Genomic DNA, 21,291 nt, shown 5'->3' with positions numbered 1-21,291 from the left:
CCATTTTGTATAAATAGACTATTCTATTTGTATAGATATGGTAGAGGGGCATATCCAATTTTTCTTCGTCCATCAATTCCCAGTTGTTCAGCGCGGAGTAGAGCAGTTTGGTAGCTCGCAAGACTCATAACCTTAGCAAGGATCACAGCTCTTGTATCAAGCCGCTGCCCTGTTGCTGCAACGAGGGAGGGGGAAATCACGTGAGTGAGAAGGGATTCGAGAGGGGAAAATCGAAGCTCGGGACTCCCTTTTCGATCGAATTCAACAATTCAAAGGTGTAAGAGGTGGTGAGGAACATGAAGTGTACAAGCGATTAAATGAGGAATTCAGATAATTAAGAATTAATTAAGTTAATTAAACATAATACTTCTCAAATTTATATCTCTCAATCCGTTAACAATTCATGCACAATACTTTATATTGAATTGATCAAATTAATGAGTAGAATTTCATAAAATTATTTCAATCGAATTTCAAGAGATGAAAAACTTGAGGTATTTTTCAAATGTGCCAAACCTTACCTGGTTTCTTGAAATTTGGGCATTATACAAGAACACTCCTCCCTCTCCTTTACAGAATAGAAATCTTGAAATCTAACTTCAACAAATAAAATTGTGCACTGAAGCCAAAATATATAACCTGAACTACTTGAATTCGGTTACTGGTGCTAGACACCGTGATAGAACATGACACTCCAATAAGGTGTGGGGCGGTGCATCCTACACTGCAGTGCGTGCTCTCAAGTATTTGAACATGAGCTAGGCGGCGTTGTGCATCCAACGTTGCATCTAGTGGCCACAACGCTCCCCTCCAACCATTGGAATGTAGTGTGCTCGAGTTCTAAGCTGGTACCGGACATGACAAAGCTGCCTTCTGAGCACTAGGACACTATGTACAATAAAAAAAAAATTAGGGCACAGGAGGACACCCACCATAGCCCCAGGCAAACTCGCCGTCAAACATGAACGACAAAATTGATGGCTTTGAGCGACCAATTGATTAACACAATCATGCTCACTTTATAAAAAAAATCCAAATGCAATGAGAAATTATAATGTATTTAAATTTTATTCTTAGTTCAATTTTTGTGTATTTAAAATTCACTTGATTTGGGCGAATTACTCAGTTAATAATTTTTTACTAATAAATTCAAGTTTAAAATTACTAATGGGTTGTTTGGTCGGCTCCAAAGAAATTGTATTGCACTCCTTTTACAAGGGTTTTGAAATTTCGAACGTTTTGTCAAAAAAAAAATTCAAATGCAATGAAAGATATCAATTTATTTAGAATTCATTCTTTAGTTCATTTTCTATGTATTTGAAATTCATTGGATTTGACCGAATTCTAAATACACAGTTCTAAACCGTTGCTTGCTACTACCGCCGCCATTTACCCGCCGGCGACTATCGGAGCCCGCCGCTGATGGCCATAATCTGATGATGATACCCTAGAGCTACAATGCTTTGCTATAAAAAAAATTAAGACATAGATGACCTTCATCTGGACGTGAGGGCAATTAAAGAAGAAGCCATGAAACTAGATGAATTTCCTGATATAACATGTAACCCCAAAATTTGGGAAAATAGGTAAAATTTTGACAGTTGTATAATAAATCCTATTTTTCACATCTCCCAAAATCCAACCAAACTAATTTTCTAAAATTTTATATTTTAAATCGATCAAATTAATATAAAACATTATATACAAAATATTATTATATTTGATTACAAATATAAATAACTACATTATTATAATTATATTAATCCCTAGTTAACTAAGTAATCGCTAATTAAAATCTCCCAACAATATAGCAAATAAGAAGAAACCACTAACCTTTACATGCAACGGCAGTTGGAAAAATGGACAGCTAAGTATTTTTATTGATTTTATAATTTTTTTTTTCTAATTACTTATATACAATAACCTGAATGCATACATATTTCCAAACCATTTTTCCTAATTTCCATCCCGTTACAACAACCGGGAGCTTCAAGCAAAGAAGAAATGCTGCAAGATGAGGTACTTAGGGAATTCTATAAAAACTAATTTATAGAAGCATAACATAAACTAGAATCCATTTTTTTGCATTATAATTCTCGTAACTCTCACCAATTGTATTAGAAAACATGGGTGAGTCTGGATTTCGGGAGAAACACACAAACACAAGCGCGCACTCGTAGCACACACACGAATATAATGACTAAACTTATAATCAAATTAGTCTTCATTTGGTTGGGCTGAAGATAGAAGAAAAGGAAACTAGGCGCAACAGCTCCCGGGTAGAGCTATGGAGAGAATGCTGAGAAGGAAATAGAAAGAATTTGAAGGATTTAGAAACTTTATTACAAGAAATTAACTCGAAAAGTTTATGAGAGAGACGTTTCAAGGTAAAATCCAAATCAATAGATTGTATACACTAATTTGAAATTTATTTCAATTCATCAAAATAAATGAATTGATTATTGTTAAACAATTGAATTAAAGCGGCGAGTTCAAGGCAAGCCTGAGAAAACATGTCGTAGGGCTCTGTCACTCTAAGTGAAATAATCCTGTGTTAACTTAAGAAAATTAACTTTTGATAGGTGCATGTGATAATATGTTTATAAATTATATGAATATAAACTGCTTCACTTACGATACCTATGAAATAATATGAATCTGATAAACATTTTTATGAAAAAATTGCTTGGAGGTATTCATTTATTATTATTCATACACGTGATATATGAAAATGCGTATGATGAATACTTATTACAAGAATTATGATTTAAGAAATGTCATAAATGATGCTATAGGTAGGCTGTTACATCGATACTTACAAGTATGAATAATAAGAAATGGTGACATTCCTAACTCCTGTTATTTAAACAGTAACAAAACTCTAAAAATCATTCGAATCAAATGGTAATGGAATGTAAGGAAGCGTTGGTACCAGGATAGGCTATTCATAACTTCTATGTAAGGGGCCTAATATTTATCAATAGTTGATGTAACTTTCGGGTTGAATGATGACCTAATCACATGACATGACATGAAAATATTTGAGACCTATACAATTACAAGTGACAGTCCTATAGATAAATGACTCTTGAATATGCTTATGATTACACATACATGAATGATTCCATGTTTTATAAAATTATCATGCTTTCCTACATTACATGCCTCTTTTTTTTACATATTTTGTATGATTATAACATGTCAAATGTGTTGCGGACATGTACACGATTTACATATGAACATGCATGTTTCTTTCCGTCTATAAAATTTTATTTTACGTTTAATTATTTCGTTGAGCTCGTTGTTGCTCACTTTATATTATTGATTTCAGAAATAGATAAGTTTTTATAGATTTATATTTTATAATTTTGAGAGATTGTATTTATATTATTGATTTCAGAAATAGATAAGTTATAGAGTGAGTAGTCAAGTGTAACTTGTATAGATTTATATTTTATAATTTTGAGAGATTGTATAGACTTTTGAGTATGTATTTTTATTATGTTGGATTTAGTTGTTATGTATAACTCTATACATGTTTTGGTGTAAACTTAGACTAACATAATCCATCTACGGCCTAGGAAGTGTATGTACGGATGTCGGCGGTGAGGTAGGTGAGACCGTTGAGTGTAGGTGGAGGGCAGGAGCAGGTGTGCGTGGCTGCTGGAATGTGGTGGCGTCAGGGGCTACGATGTGGGCGGGCAACATATGCGGGTAGAATTTTGAATGGTACGGAGGGGAACTGCAGAAGGCTGCAGCTGCTGAAGGTTGTGTAAGTGATTGAAAATCAGTCAAGAAGTGTAGGGAGCAGGCTGGAGCCCGCGGGATGATTCAAAAGAGGTTAGCATCTAGCTAGGAAGTGCGGGAGAGTACAATTATGAATCAACGACCTGCTAGAACGTGTGGGAAGGAGTCGACAACCACTGGATAGTGTTGGAAGAGGGTTGTTGACGGATGCTGGAAGGGCGAGATAGGTAGATGGGCTTGAAGGAGCTGCAGAGAGGGATCAGTGGCCAGCTACGAATGCTGAAAGAGAGGAAGCGGTGTCGGCCGTTTTTAATTTTAATTTTTAAAACTTTAAACTTTATGATTTTTGAAAAGAGAGATACAAGTTTATAAATATGAAAATAGTTTTGATGTAAATATAATTTTTGAAAGTAACATTTTTATTTTTAAAAATAGATGAGACCAAACGAGTCTCACATTTTGGATAGTTTGGATGACTGAACGTGATACCATAACTAATACACTTATTTCGAAGAATAAACATATCACTTGTAGTAGGAACTCAATCACCTAAATTAAAGAATTTGTGACATCCGTTTGTCTGTGAAATATTTTTATACAAGGCCAACAAGTCCCCCTATCTAATATAAGGATTAGATAGGGATTGTTTTACATGGGTTCCAAGTTCCTATGGAGGCAAACCCCTATAGTTAATTACATCTTAAATGACCGAGGTCACCTAAGAAAACTCTCGATTAAGATCAGTGGTTTTACTTTCCAGATTTCAAAGTTTAAGTTTCCAAGATTGGACATAGGAAAATTAAATGGAAGTGGCTCAAAATAGGAATAGTTATTTTAAGGAATCCAAAGAAGTGAAAAGTAGAGATATCATAGATCCAGGGAGAACCCCAGTGAACTCCCAACTATCCTATTATTTAGCTTTATATCTTTGAAATGATGTTATTTAATATTTAATCCTGCAATTTGTTTTAGAATTTAGGACTTATATTTGCACGATATTTGATCGTGCAAATAACCTAAAAATACAGGAGGATTTACACCGTACCGTACGATAACCTCGGAATCCTAAAGTATTAGGACTTATAATTGCACAACAAGGTTGTGCAAAAACCTAAAGGTGATATATGAGGGTTTACAATGCACTAGGCAAACTACCTTGAAACCCTGTGGGTTGTTATTTAAACTAAGAAAAATGATTAGTGATATGAATGTGTTTTGATGTTGTAGATCCATCTTGAAGTTATTTCTCGTCGTGCTGCCCACGGTGTTCGCATCAAACTCTTCGTCGTAGCATCTCCGGGTTTAATGTTGATCCTATATAACCACTAGGTTTTCCAATACTAAAGCATAGTGCATATCAAAGCAATACAACATGCGGTATAAAAGAGGAGAACATTACAACATGTCAGGAGAACAATATAACATGCTAGGAGAACAATATAACATGCCAGGAGAACAATATAACATTCTATGAAATAAAATGTTGTAATGTAAATCAAACCTGTATGTTTTGGAGACCTGCTGGACCTTTAAGCTAGCTATTATTCACTGTATAAACAAAAGAAGCATTGCCTAGAAAATTCGAGAAAATTGACAAATAATTTACCACGGAAAACTCGAGAAAATTGACGAATAATTCACGACGGAAAACTTGAGAAAATTGACGAGTAACAATTCAAATAAAACTATCAAAACCTCAAGAAAATCCCAGAGAAAAGACCACGAGTATTTTTTCCAAAAATTCCGATAAAATATATCCGGAAAAAAGGGACCGCAAGCACTCGGGTCAGAGCTAGGCTCAAATATAATATATTTGTACTCGAGGGACATCAAAGGCTACTCGGTCACCCGGATGTATAAAACCCGCCACTCACTAGAAGGATATCCAACTGAACTTAACTTAGGAGGGTACTTCTTAGCCCAGTATCGGTAATCAACAAGCGGACAATGAATTTGTAACACATTTTTTAAAATTTATATTTAGCATGCATATATATTTCAAGCATACGAAAGAAAAATTGCATTAATTTCGTAGTGAAATTTTTTTTAATAAATATTGTATCTGTTCTTATTAATTTATTTTATCAATTTTACAAAAAACATAGTTGTCCACAAGTCGATTACGTCATAGGACGTAGGACCGCCAACAACCTAAGAAGGTACGGGCCCCTCTCTAGTCTTATGTCGGTGAATGATACTTTCATCATACAGTTTATTAGGTCTCAGAATTGAGTTCTGGTGTTATAGAATGAGATATCATTATGCTCTACCACCAGCGTGCCTTTGTCATCATCGCCCGGTCTCATAATTGAGTTCTGGTGTTATAGAATCAGATATCATTCTGCTCTACCACCAGCGTGCCTTTGTCATCATCGCCCTACGCCCCAAAAACAAAACCGACCTACTTGCGACCTTGCTTGATGGTTTCCTATATATCAAAAGGCTATACATGAGCACTTATGTATCAGACATAAGCACAGAAATCCGAACCAAGAAGCAAGAAAAAAAATAAAAATGGGGATGAGAGAGGAGGAATTGATCCACCCAAAAGATCGAAAGACAAGAAGGGTGAACTATCCTCAAAAGAGAGCCCAAAATCCTTGAATCAATCCACAAAAGATATCATTTTCTCAATTTTTATATAATTGGATCAACCCCAAAAGGGTATCCTTTCCAAATGACAATTTTATGAATTTCCAAACCCTTCACGAATTCAATTTATATCAAATTCATGATTTCTCGAAATAAAGTTTGCTATTTTGATTTTTTTTTTATGCCACAAAGTGATAGAGAGCAATCCATAAGAAGCAAACTTTATAAATTTCCAAAAGCTATGCCAATATCAAATCCATTCAATTCCATCTTTAATCAAAAGCCTTTTTATATCTCATAAACATGAAATTATCTATATAAATATTCATGACCAGGGTAATAGAGAGGGACAACCACCAGTCCAATCCATTCCAGCAAGAGATTACAAGGTAATGCTCAAGGGTAGGGGCAATAAGAGGAAGCCCACCACAAAATAAGCCTACGGGTAAGAGCAAAAAGAAGAAGGCCACTACAAAATAAGCCCACGGGTAAGGCCGGAGGAAAACAACAAGGGCAGTAAACATCAAGTGAGGCTCACGGCTAAGGCAGCAGAAAGGAAACCATCATCATTTAAGTTTGAGCCAACCATTTTTAATATAGAAGAATCATAGGAAGAACTCATAGCCAGGATAACATGAAAAACAAATTAAATCCCAGCCAACCACAACACAAATCACAACAATAAGGCTCATGGGTAGGGGCAGTAGAAGATGACCACAAAGCAACAAACACCAAGTGAGGCTCATGGCCAAGGTAGCAGAAAAGAAACCATCATATTTATTGCCATTACATCGCCTTTGATATATATAAGAGAGTGAATGAACAAGCTATCATAAATCATCCATACCGAATCCATTTTTATCCTATAAATCATGACAAGGCTCAAATTAAACATTCCCACATAGAGGTACATATCGGAATTCATGAATTTTTGGATGACAAACTTGATTACCCATAAAAATCTCAAAAGGAAGCATTATATCCAAAGTTTCCAGCTCAACCGAACCCAACAGAGGGGCAAATCAGGAAAACAGTGGCCAAGAAGTTTGAACTCAGGGAGAAGAGCAAAAAAAACAGAGAACCACACAAGTATACCCGAGCCCAGCAAGGAGAGCAAGAAAAAAAAAGAGAAAGAGCCAACAGTCCAACTACACCCAAATAAGCTTTTGAACCAAATCAATTCCTTGTCTCCAATCTAAATAAACCCAATATAAAGGATAAAGAAGAGAAACCAGTTTAAGCCAAGACCTTACTCAGCATATGGACAAAACGAGCCAAAACCGAGTCATATAAAGGAAGAGAAACAGTAGAGAACTTTCAGCTAATACATAATACCAAAAGAAACCAAAACGAGCCCACTAAACGAGTCAAAAATAATATAAAACTTTCCAACGAACATTCAATCCAAAAAGAAGCCAGAACCGAACCCAACCATATAGGAAAACAGGGCAAAAAATTCCATTTGTAATTTGATTCAAAAGAAGCCCAAACTGAACCCAACACATGGGTAAACCGAGCCCGACATATGAGCAAAACAACTGAAAATACTTTCAACAAGAATCCATTTCCAAAGAGCTAAAACCGAACCTTCCATATGGGGAAAAACAGAGGGAAATTTCAGCAAGAATCCATCTCAAAAGAGTCAAAGCTGAACCCAACAAATGGGCCAAAAAAAGACAAAAATTTCCAGCATAAGTTCAGTTCCAAAAGAGCCAAACCGATCCCACCAAATGGGCTAAATGAAATGCAATTTCTAGCTATCATGAAGTCAAAATTGAGCCCTCCAAATGGGCTAACACAGAAAATTTTTCTAGCTAATATTTAATCCAGCCTAACCAAAATCGAAACCAAAGGCAGGGGCAAAACAGAGAAAATTTCTAACATATGTTTCAAATAGTGATAGGTAGCATGAAATAGATAAGCATGAGCCAACATTCATTTTTGAACCTAAGTAATAAAGGGGTTTGATAACCCATTCTAACATGCATTTCTAGAGGGGCGAATTTCATTTCAAAACCGCCATTATGATATTTCCAAATATCTCAAACAAGAAGAACAAAGGCAGCCCATACATGCTATATTGTGATGTTTATAGGAATTATTTTCATGCCTAAATCTCAAAACATACCCAAATCTTGCTTTCATATGAGATAGGAAGTATTTCCATCCGAAGGTGTAAAAATAGAGGATAGGAGGAGAATACCTCTTTTCAGCAGATTTAAAGCAAAATTATAAAATAGATTTGAGAAAACCACTCCAATAGAAATATTCTTCCTAAAGACTCCAAGAAACGGCAACCACGAATGCTCCACGCCACAAGCGCCCGAAAATCTAGCTTAGAGAGTATTCCGGCAAAGACAACAACACCCCACGAACACTCCACACTCCAAGCGCACGAGAATCAGACAGTTTTCTTTCCTAAAGGCTTCCCACAGTAAAACACAGCCTCCCCTTTCTCTCAAAATTTTCAACAACCCAAAACAACAGGCTAGGAAACCATTTAATAGGCAGAGAGAAGAGGAGAAAGAGCCACCAACCAGCCTCACTAGTAAACAAATCACACGACGAGGCTGTAAATGCTACAGTAAATAGGGAGACGGTAAAGCCTCGAGAAGAAGAAGGGTCGGCCAGCTCGTTTCCTGCAATTGGAGAGCCGAAAAGTCGAGGGAAAGCTCGAGAGGCGAGCCATGTACGTGAATCGACAGAGGAAGAGTCGAGAGAGGAGAAGAAATCATCACGGATCGCCCGCGGGAACTAGGGCACGCGAGGGGAACGGGAGGAGCTTCGCGAGATCGAGCCGGACGAGAGACTGAGTGCGCGAGTGAAGGGATAAAATAAGAGTTAAAATTATAATTTTAATATTATAAAGTAAAATATATAAAATATTTAATATTTCTTAAAATAAAATTCAATTTGCACTTTTTATTTGTGTCACAACATAACAAAATTGGTGTCTATTTTAAGTAATTCTGTTTTATCATCGGAAGTCGTTTTGACGAATTCATCGTTTTGCGTGTAGTTTTGCTCGTGTCGAAAATATGACAATATGAGTGTCTTTACCTACTAAAATTGATGTCCCGGACGCGTTGGCACAGTCCATTTTGTCGTCGGAGGTCGTCCGGAGAAGTTAACATTTTTACCCATCGTCTAAACTTAATTTAAGTTCAATCTTGTGCAATTTAGTGAATTCTTGTGCATTTGGTTAGTACATTTTTACCCATCGTCTAAACTTAATTTAAGTTAAATCTTGTGCAATTTAGTGAATTCTTGTGCATTTGGTTAGTGTGTGATGATAAAGTAATGAAGTGATTTTCCTAAGGATTGAAATCCTATTAGGAACTTCTCCCTGAGTCTCCATATAATAGCCCTTAACCGCTCGTCCATAAGACGATGTTTTTGAGACCATAAATGCCAGACATCACAGGAAAATAGGAAGTGGCTGGAATTTCTAAAGGGCGGGTTCCAGTCCTAGTTTTCTAAGATGGTTAATAAGAACCCCTAGAGCTAGATCCTAGGATCCTAAGGAAAAGAGTAATGACCTCAAAAATGAGGTCAACAAGCGGCCAGCTGGAGCTGCATGAGGGAGTCGTTGGTCAGTTGGAAGCACAAGGAGGTAATCTACATCAACTAGAATAGCAGGAAGAAGCACTGGATGGAGTCTATGACATTTTGAAATCGCAGAAAGGGGATCTGTGGCGGTCTAGAATTGCAGGAAGGGATCTGCAGCAATTTGAAAGCACTAAATGGAGTCTGCAACACTCTAGAATCACATGAATGGTATCTGCAGTGGTCTAAAATCACATGATGGGATCTACGACAGTCTGGAAGCGCTGGATGAAACTAGTGGAAGCAGTAAAGCAGAGGAACAACAGAGATAGTCACCACTTCGAACGAGTTACAATCGGAGCATATTCTCATCGTCAGATATAACCCTCTGAAAGAAAGAATATCGGCGGCGAACTATGAATTCAAAAAACAAATTAACAACCCCTAACCTAAGAAAATAACACATATATATAATAGAGATTAGTAAGTAGAATTGGTAAGGATTAGAATAAGAAAGAAAATAGAAAAGGAATGACAAAATAAAAAAGGAGAGTGATAGAAAAAGAAAGGGAATAGGAGGGAAACATAAAAGAAAAAGGGGGAAGTTTGGAGGGCGACATGTCCCCCCTTCGAGGGGTGGGCCGTTCCCGCAGGTAGCGCTTGATGCTTAATCCTCTTCGCACGCTAGGGCTCGAGAGTTTCTTCTCAAAAAGCAGTGATCTCCTGCAAGTCGTAGCGTCGTCTCCCCCCTTATTCCTTCTTCCCTCACATGATCGTCAAATGAATTTTACCCGAGAGTCAAGAACAAAGGACAACCTATGTGCAAGCGCACGAGCTCTGGTACTAATAATTGTTCTTCCTCCACTCGAATCAATGAGTTCTTCCTTCTTCTCCGATAATTCTCCTGCTCTTGCTCCACCTTGTTTAATCCCGCACTTCGCGTGTTTGATTTGAGTTGGTTCGTTCGATCTGCTCTACCAGATGAAGGCAAGCTCGCATAAATCCGCCAATTGCTCGCATGTTGTCTTCAACCTCACTCACGATCCCATCCACTCCTTCGAGCCCACTTGAACTTGTACGAGGCTTCAGATAGGGTTCGCTTGGTACCGTAACTGGTGTCGATTATTCCTACATGCGTCGTTGCTTCCCCTTTCTTCTTCCTCGCTCTCAATCCATGTGAAACGAGAGAATGTATTCTTCATTTTGATTCCCGTGAGCGAAGCGTCTCATTTGAACAACATCAATATCATTTCATTTATTTAATATTTTTTTGTTATTATTATGATTTTTTTATCCAGTTATTATAACATTGGAGCTGATCCCTATACCCACAATCATTGAACTTAGTGTTGATATAGAGGTCAGTGAAGGAGATGGCTATTGCGTTAAGATGAAAAAGAAAAATTACTAAACATCCAAAGCATGCAAATCAATTCAGGAGAGCCCAATCCTTTAAGGAAGGTGATTTGGTATAAACCAAATTGAAGAGAAAGAGGTTTGTTGCAAGCTCTTTTGAGAAGCCCAAGAATAGAGCTGATAGACCATTCAAGGTTGCAAAGAAGATGACAATATTTATAAGATTGACATGTTGGGAGAATATAGCCTATCTATTATATTTAGCATCGCAGACCTGTCACCCTACTACTAGGATCCAACTGCTTCCAAGCGAAGAAGGTAAAACCCCATTATCCTTAAAGATAACACAAGCAAGCCAAGTATCGTGAGTAGGGGAAAGATCGGCTTGTTTATCTCGCGCACTGGCCAGTTTGGGTTTCCCACACAAGGGGTGGGGTCTACCAGCCCTAATGGGCTAATTTCCTATTTTAAATTAGAATTAGGGTTTTAGGACATTATAGATATCATATTTTGACACATGTAGCAAAACTTTTTGTTTGGTTTTAAGACAATTTGAAGTTTGCTATCAGATTTCTCTCATTTAAAAGCACTACATCCATGCTCTTACGAGTGGTCTTGCAGTATTTTATTAGGTTGCAGCGATGGATCATCTCTGACATCATTCTGCCCCTTTCCACCCTTGCCTCCGGTACCTTCATACGCTTCTACTTCTTATAGCTGCTGTTCTTTTTGTCAAGCCCCATTTTCTCATCAAAAGCAGGCTATATAACCATTCCCCTCAACCCCAAACAGCTCTAGATCTCTCCTTTACCATCTTTAGAAAACACTAGATCAGTGTCAACAAGATATTTGTTCAAGTATTGCAGATGAATATCACAGATAGATTTAGAGAAAGAAGTTCTCCACACATCATATGTTATGTGGAAAAAAGAAAAAAATATAATAACAAAAACATGATTAACTTCATGGTTAAAACATAGAAACATAATATATCAACAAGAATAATTTTCTAAACATTATAATCTTTTTTCTGAATTAATACACTAGTCTGCTTGAAAAGTAAGCTTACCAGTTCCTCATCCCACCAAGCTTCCCAGCTTTCTTCACCTTTGACTCCAATTCCACCTCGATATAGCAGCCAATTTGTCCAGTCTCGAAAATCTTCCACAGTTCTAAGGGCATAGTCAGCAAAGGAAAAAATAAGGAATTTCTTCAGTTGACATAATTTGCTAGGTCATTGAAGAGTCACGGAATATTAATCATACCGAAAATAAAATAAAATTCTTAAAGAAGCTTCAGAGTATAAGAGAAAAAAAAAACCACTCACTTTTGCCACTCAAAACCAGAAGGATTAAATGCATATGGAGCAAAAAGCCAAGATAATGCCATGAACCAACTACTAATAGATAGTAAAATGTAAGAAACGGCGCCACCCTTATTATATCCATAGGCAAGGTATACAATCAACAAAAGTACAACTTCCAATCTGCACAATCACAACTTAATGAGATGAACAGAACAGCTAATTTGCATCATTTATTCGATTTAAGCAGAGAAAAAGGCATACCCCTTCACAAAATGACTGCGTGAATATATCCTGTAATTCTCTGCAAACTTTATATGACGGACGACAAAACCTCTACCAGTTGCGCGATACTAAATGAAAAAACAAGAACTTGAATCATAAATATTTTATTTTACTGAAAATCATATAAATAAAAAGTAGTGGACACAGTCATCACCTTTGCGCCACCATGGAGTATTGTCCGTCCAAAGTAATGAGTCCTTGTTCCAAGTGAGAAAGTGAAAAAGACAGAGCAAAGCTGCATTTGCATTGTAACAAAGCTAATGATAGCCTGCAAAAGAATCAAAGCATCGAGAATATTTTGAGCGCTCATGGTTACCAATAAGAGATCCTAAAAAAATTATAGATAGAATGGCATAATCATTCTTCAAATACCTTGAGGAACTGATAGAACATTTCAGTATAAACATGTTTTAATGAAAGAACAGTTGACGTAATTCTTGACAGAATTTTCTTAACTAATTGATAGACTTAATACGACTTGACCTGAGGCCAAGGCACATGCTATTAACAGTGTTGTAGACAATGTAGGTGAAATCGAAAATGATCACTGATTGTAAAATGCATGCGAGCCGTGTTGAAACCCATTTAACCTAAGAAAGCTAATGAACAGATACACATTTTGGGTGAACATTTGACAAACTCTCATCTTTGTGATGGGTTCAACTGAAGACATGCTTGCTGGGATACAAGAGATAATGAACCATGCCTAAGCAAGATAAAAGTCAAAGGAATCACTCGCAGAGGCCCACACCAATACAAGTATATAAGAAATAGTTTGAGTCGGGCATAGCCAATAAATACCAAAAAATAAAAATAAAAAAAATCTTGAAGGGAACTAGAAGAGTTGATAAATATAAAGGTTTTCCGTGTCTAAATTACTAAATATAGTTGAGAGAGTGTCTTTCAACAACCGTGAAGCCTAGAAACCAACACAAAGAATGACAAGCTTTGAAAAACAAATGCATAAAATATATAGAAAAATAAATTTCACAATAAATTTTAAACTATTTTTTTAAGCAGAAAATAGTTAGGAGATTCTAAACAATTTAAAGAGAGAAGTGCGTAACCTTACTTTTTTTTTTTTGTTTCAAAGCCCAAAGACTATTATATTAAATAAAAGTAGGGTACAAATAGATTTTGTGGGAGGTCCCTAACATGACACCATGCCCACACAAAAACCATCATATCAAATGGTTCTAAAAAAGAGAAAATATAACAAAATACACAAGAGATCTAAATAAAAAGCCAAAAAGTGCCAAAATAAAAGTATCAGGTAGCTGGAGAGCGACCCAATTGTGCCTTGCCTCTGCCTCTAGTTCTAGAGAAGGAGCCAACTAATAAATTGGTCAAATGAGTTCTATTGCCAGTAGTAACCAATGTATCATCCAATAGATTCCCTAGCACGAGTCGTCCTCCAATCTTCTTCCTCCTCGTGTAGACCTGTCATTCCTCATCCGAAGATTGGCTCACCTGATCAGCGGAATTGTCTGAAGTGTGCAGGACATGTGTGAGTTGTGAACATTAGAAGCAACTACTTGTTGTATTAGCTGATCTTTTATCAGATCGAAGAAGCACTCTCGTGTGTCTTAGCATGGAAGTGGGCCTTCTTCAATAACAGTAAGTGGTATCATAAGCACATTTGGATATGTACCTGTAGTATGGTGTTCTTCATCAGGAACTGCGGTGTTGGAAAGAGGATCGGGTTGCACCTTCTTAATAAGGATGGCAGATGACTGATCTTTAGCGATATTCGGCCTTAGAAGATGATGCAAGCAATAACAAATAGTAGAACTGTGGCCAAATATACTACAAGCCTTAGAAGATGATGCAAGCGATAACAAATAGTAGAACTGTGGCCAAATATACTACAATGAGAGCAATAAGGAGGGTGTGGTTCTACTTCAACCTTTTGCCAATAACCGTTGTGAATAGTGTCAATTCATATCTCATTCGGAGCTGGTTGAGTAATATCTCTCTCAACTAACATACAAGCCACAGAGGGTTTGGTGACGGCAAACGCAGGACTATCCACTTTGAGAGGCTTACCGTAAATAATTGGGCAAACGCAGGACTATCCACCTTGAGAGGCTTACCGTAAATAATTGCTAAAGAGTAGAGAACTTCCATATTGAACAGATGTAATTTTAACCTCGAAAAATTTATCCAAACAGGAATGATAGGGGATTCCACTTTTGTATGAAAATCGATAGTCCACTTTAGGATTTTCATAAAATGATCGTCGATCTTGATAACTTTTTAAGAGAAAATGTGAGTGTAATTGGCATCGCGAGATAGCTGAATCAGTAATGTCGACCGTCAAGTAGGCCAATGTTCCAACTGCCCAATAGTTTCATGGCATCAAAATCTTTCCAAATGATTTCCAGTTTTGGGTGACTATAAAGAAATTTCCCCACTAGAGCAAAATGTCAAGAGCACGTGAGAGTACAGGTTTCCAACTCAGTTAACTCAGTGAGAATAAGAGCAGACTTCCCATTTTTTTTCAACTCAGTGAGAATAAGAGCAGGCTTCCCATTTTTTTTTCCAAGCTTTTAATAAAAGTGTAATAAGCACCACCTTCAAGTGCATAACCTTACTTCAAACTGCCTTACAAGGATGAAACAATTTAAAATTGGTGAGTTTGGAAAGAAGAGGTATCCTAATAATTGAATTTATTTCTAAACAAACACGAAAGACATAATAAGCCTTGCTTGTAATCAAAGCCTGATTAATTGACACCAGAGGTTAATGCGATAGGAAAATACCACACACCAAAAAATCATGTGGAGCTCTGGCATACTTTTTGTAAAGTCTTGAAACACAAACCAAGTCGTCTCACATACAGAAGAGATGAAAGACATAGAGAAGCAAAAATGAGGGATTTTCCTTTTGTGGCACACTGTCGACCAATTGTGTTCTTCCAGTAAGCTTGAGTAAGAACGTATATATCTAGAGCGAAAAGATGGTGAGCCACTCCCAAGCACTGTGAAAGCAGAAGAAACTATAGACACTGACATTCAAATCATTCATCTGAGTAGGACTGAGAGTGATACCGGAGTTAACCCAAATAATAATAGGCAAAACAATTATTATTGCTAAAAGTAACTAGGCAATTACAATAAAAAACACTTAAAAGGAAAAATACAACTCACACGCCACGCAAACTCAAGTTAGGGCGGATCCCCGGTGATAGAGGTGACAACTAAGGGACTTGGAGAGGAGGTGGCAAGGTAAGGGAAGGGGTTCCAAACTTTAGAAGAGGGGCAACAGTGATTTGGGATGGCTGGAATAGCAGGTAGCAACAGATGGCAGTCCAGACAGTCGCAATTTGTTTTCCAAACTTTAGAAGAGGGGCAACAGTGATTAGGGATGGCTGGAATAGCAGGCAGCAACAGATGGCAGTCCAGACAGTCGCAATTTGTTGTTTGGGCGGCTTGACAGTAAAGAAACCGAAAAGGGTAGGCACTGCGGCTGCAGCAGCGCTGGTGGAGGGCTGTGACAGCGAGGGCAGCAAGGCAGGAGGGCTGTGACAACAAGGCCAGCAAGGAGGGAGGGCTGCAACAAAGATGGAAGCCGGTATGAGGGAGTTGGAAGGGTGTAATCTGTTGGAAAAAGCACGAGGGAGAGCTGGCGACTAATCGGGAGGACAGCAGGGATTGTAGAAAGGGTGGCTGGAACTGCAATGTCAGCATGCAAAAGCTTGGAATTGCAGAGAATATGAGCTGAAATGCAGAAACTGTAGGAAGAATAGCATTGCAACTGTTCCAGGCAGCTGCAGTAGGGAACGACGAAAGGGAGTCATGTGGCAAGCATGTTGAAGGGGAATTGAGAAGATAAACACCACCTCGGAAAAGGATATAGGCGGAGCACCACACAAACCTTTGGATTCAACCCTCAAAGGGAAAAAAATAGATGCCGACAACCGTCATAAACAAACTCACGCCAAAACAACGAATTCAAACCCTAATACACACGTATATGGGAAAGATCTAAAAAAAAATGAAGGATAATAGTAAAGAAATCATAAACGGAAGAAAAACGACGCTTGCGGTCCCTCTCCAGTGGTAGTCACCACATCCCGCAGTGCTATAACTTAAGTCGAGAAAAGAGGAGGGTGGGAGGATTAATATTTTAAATGCAAAAAAGTAATTATTCAAAAATAAATAAATAAATAAACTTAAAGGGAACTACAAAAGTTGTTCTTCATTAGTATTTTCCATGTCGTATTTGCCCATTTATTAGGATTGTCTCCCCAAAGTAACTTTAACAGACATGGAATCAGGATACACACATAATAAGGCAAACATTGAAATCGAAAATGTTTTAAATTCAAAAGAAATGGAAGTTAAAACTCATTTTTACTCATAATGCCAAGAAAAAAAAGTTAGGGCAAGGTAAGTGAGAGAGAACAAAATAAGAAACACAATAAAGGATAAAATTGCTTCATGAAATTATACAGTTATAGCAGTGAAAATTCTAATATTTTGGTTAATGTGGGCACACCACCAAGACAAGAAGTCGCATGCACTATCCAATTTATTTACAGCATGAATGCCAATGAAGAAATGCTGATGCGCAGAAACAGAAAGATGACAAGCTGTAACAATAATGAGAGCATGAATGTGATCAACTTTAGATCAAGTCTTAACCGAGCATATATCTTAGAACGAAAAAAGGTTTGCATTAACAATATTACACATGATGCCTCTTCAAGGAGACTTCATAACCAATCTGCATAATCTTAACCATAGTTCATATATTTTAACTATTTTGCTCAAAATTGGTATATGCAAATCATGCAGGCCCCTCAAACTATGCACCACAGACAACATTGATGAAGATATCATATAAGAAGATGGTTTTACGTGAGGCTTGACAGTCCTGCTTAAATTCTGTAAGTATCTTCAGAAAGAGAACGTTGGAAAATTTAGAAATAATAGAAAAACCAAGGTAGGAACATATTGTAGAGTCATTACTCTTAGAAAGCCTTGTTCCAAAATGAATCCCAGAATCATAGGAACTGCAGAAAAAATGCCAATTTGGAACAAGAACTGTGCGTTGAGTGCTGCATTCAAGGCAGTGTTATCCATTATATCAGCTGTGTCTTGAATGGCCTCACCAACCCCGGATAAAGCCTGCATCATATAATTTGCATGAGTAACAGATGATATTATAACAGTAGTAACTAAAATTATTAAAATTTCAAATAAAAGAACCTTCAAATACAGCTTAGAGTTCTATATGCATGCTCAAAATTAGCAGGCCTATTTAATAAAATATCTAGCTTTTTTAATTGACTAAATGAACATGCCCTATTTAATGAAATATCTAGCTTTTTGTATTTACTCAAAATTAGCAGGACTAAATGAACATGCCCACTTGGTATTTATAAATTATAAAGTAAATAACAAAAAATGATTTCCATACTTTTATAGGCATGTTCATTTAGTCCTAAATTCTTTCAAGTATCCAAATAGTCCCCCGCCACAGCAAATATGAATAAATATCATGTTATTGTCAACCACTGTTCCTTTGGATAGACATTAGTGAAAGGAAGCTTCTCAATAGAGCATTATTTAGAGCCGATCTCACCACTTATTTCTAATTCTATGATTAATTTTAAAAATTTAGAAAACCCTCCATTGAAAGCATCCCTCTATTAGTTTCCATTCAAAGCAATGACGCTTAAAGATACGGGTAGGGACTGAATTGGTATAAATTTGTTGAGTTAAAAAACTAAATAGAACAGTTGAATAGTTTGCGGCCAAATAAATACAACTAAAAATTATACGATCATTTCAGAATATCGTATGATACATCCATCTTCCACCTTTGATGCTTTTTTATTTAAGATGTCAGCCTTCCTCTCTCAGCCCACCATGCATCTCAATCCCCATAAGTCAACCTCAATTGCAATTAATTATCAAATTTTCACACCAAGAACATTAAAAGAATCTACTAAATTATCAACCACTCCAATATATTTGACGAGGAGCGTCTGTTCTGTGAGTGCAGGATCGTGGGAGCCACAGAACACATGATCGGGGAGACCGTGAAAACTGTCATCCGAATTTTGCTTTAGCCTAGATTTTCTTCCTTCTTCTTATTTCCTATTCCTTAATTTTCTATTTTTCTTATTTCTAAGTTGGGTTTTATTTCTAAGTTGAGTTTTATTTGTAAGGTTATTAATATTTTGTTTTATTCTGGTTTGGAGGACTTTTGACTGTTGTTCTATTTCGGCTAGTGTTGTTCTCTAATATTCTTTTAGACGGTGTTTGTAATTTGATAGAATCGAGATGGTGATCTCTCCAAAGGTTTGGAGGTCGTCTTCATTATCCAACTTGCTGAAAACTGTAGATCGCAGGAGACAACCCACTGTTTTCCGTTCCGACTCACTGTTCGTCAGCCCGAACTTCACCGATTCATTGTTAGGCTGCACTTTTTAGCGCGGACAGCTATCAAACTTACCCCACCTGCTGCCCCACCACATGTTTCGCTTCCTGCAGCCTTCCTAACGCCTCCACCTGCTGTTTAAAACTGGAAACCGCCCTTTTTCCGCTTCCAGTTTGCTGTCCTGTCACCGCGTTCACGTCAGTTTTCAGCTGCATCCAACCTCCCACTCAAGTAGTCAATCCTACAACGTTTCCAACACGTTTTGTGCTTTATTACACCAAAGTTGCCATTGCTGAGGGAGATCTAATATGTTAGAGATTAGAAGTTTCTGAGCAATTCCTGAAAGGCCCTATTGAGTTAGCTAGGTGCTAAATTTCAGTTCAGTTCAATCAACAGTGCACCCACGAAGAGATGACTAGACAGGAAAGAAGAAATACAACTATGGACACATCCTTAGGTGCTTTGTGGGGAAGAATGTCCAACAGTGAAATTTTAATCATTCTAAAGAAGAAGAAGAAGCTTCTCCTGACCCAAGAGAATGACAAGGAGCATCTGTTCTGAGACCGTAGAATTGTGGGAGCTACAAATTTCTGATTCAACCCAGATTTTCATTTTTTTATTTATTTCCTATACTTTAATTTATTTTTCTTTATTTCCTATTTTTCTTATTCCTAAATAGGATATTTATTTTAGAAACTATTTATATGCTCTTTTATTCTAGTTCGGAGAACATTTGGCTATCGTTATGTTATTTGGATATGCTTTCTCTTGGTTATTTTGACAGGAATGTTCCATCATTATAATTCTTTCAGACGGTATGTCTCTAACCTGATAGAACCAAGATGACGATCACTCCCTAAAGGTTTGGAGGTCGCCTCCATTGTCCAACATGCAGAAAACTGCTGCTCGCTGAAGAAAACCCATTGATTTTTGTTCCTATTTGCTGTCCAACCGCTCTCACCTCGCCTATTCATCCAACATGCAGAAAACTACTGCAATACAACTCTTGAGCCCTTACAATTGAAATATTCGATTGTGAGGGAGGTTAGAGAGATTTCTGCATGTTTTGTTTAGATCGGGAATAGGCAGACCACCTATTTCAACAAGGAAGGTTGGCATAACATATCTAAGGGGTTTAAAGAATTAACTGGAAGAAATTATGACAGACTAAAGTTTAAAAATAAATGGGATCATTTGAAGGAGTGAAAAATTTAGAAGGAGCTGAATTTAGGGCTTAGGGAAGCCAAATCCGCGCTTCCCTTGACCTTTTGGATCACTGTTGAAGATTTCATCTTCCATGTATGCAATCCACTGTCGAAGTCGGGGGATCTCTCGGTGTTTCTCCTCCCGGGAGGGCTCATGCATGTTTCTCAATAGCGATTTGGCTAGGGTTTAGAGTTGGGAGATGAGAGAGTTAAAAATTTAATTTAGGGTTGCTGATTTTGAAAATCAACAAGAGAAATTGAGGGTTAGGTCAAAACTTTAGCAATGATTTGGAATTGGAAAGAACATTTTGCGGAGGTAGATTAGGAATGAAGAATGCTAGGAAACCTAAAGATAAGATTAGGGTTTGACTAGCTCTGATACCAAATGATACCAGAGAAAGAATACCCAAACGATAATAGAAAAAAGAAAATATTATTGCTTCAATTCAAAACGATTACAACCAACAGTTGCAAACAGAAAAACAACACACACAACACCCTAGGGCAAAGACGAAGAAGAGCGGGCCCCGACTGAGGTAGTAAAATCAACGATTTGAAGAAGCAGGATAGGACAGTGGAGAGTGCAAGAAGAGTAGGCTAGATAAGCTACAGTAGTTGTGAAGGAAGAAGGGGTATGGAGAGGTAGTTGCTGTAGGATATGACAAGGAACTTTTGGCTTGGAGGAGGAGAACGAGAAGAGCAACGACAAGGGAGAGTGGCTGCATCACAATAGAAGCAAGTTATTACAAATTTTGGAAGGAATTATAGTAGATAAGGAAGGGGCTGGGGAGAGTTGCGGCTACTGTGGAATGGGGTTGGACGAAGCGATAGCTAGCACAAAAGAGTGGGTGGGAGAGAGGGGTGGGG

The 21,291-nt window shown here is 37.4% G+C and overlaps 1 protein-coding gene across 1 annotated transcript in view; it reads right to left on the bottom strand.

Moving 5' to 3' along the window:
• LOC110027837 (callose synthase 9-like) overlaps window positions 1-21,291 on the bottom strand; it is a 217,076-nt gene that overhangs the window by 20,586 nt on the left and 175,199 nt on the right. Inside the window, exons 28-32 of the mRNA XM_020729436.1 lie at window positions 17,803-17,961; window positions 12,984-13,097; window positions 12,809-12,897; window positions 12,569-12,727; window positions 12,311-12,413 (exon numbers count right to left, since the gene is read on the bottom strand). Of these exons, the coding sequence (XP_020585095.1) occupies window positions 12,311-12,413; window positions 12,569-12,727; window positions 12,809-12,897; window positions 12,984-13,097; window positions 17,803-17,961 (624 nt within the window). The remainder of the gene's footprint in view (window positions 1-12,310; window positions 12,414-12,568; window positions 12,728-12,808; window positions 12,898-12,983; window positions 13,098-17,802; window positions 17,962-21,291) is intronic.

Source organism: Phalaenopsis equestris, unplaced genomic scaffold, assembly GCF_001263595.1.
Source record: "Phalaenopsis equestris unplaced genomic scaffold, ASM126359v1 Scaffold000452, whole genome shotgun sequence".
NCBI classification, from domain to species: Eukaryota; Viridiplantae; Streptophyta; class Magnoliopsida; order Asparagales; family Orchidaceae; genus Phalaenopsis; species Phalaenopsis equestris.
Note: the sequence above shows the minus strand (reverse complement) of the source record. Positions and strands in the feature narration are given on the sequence as shown.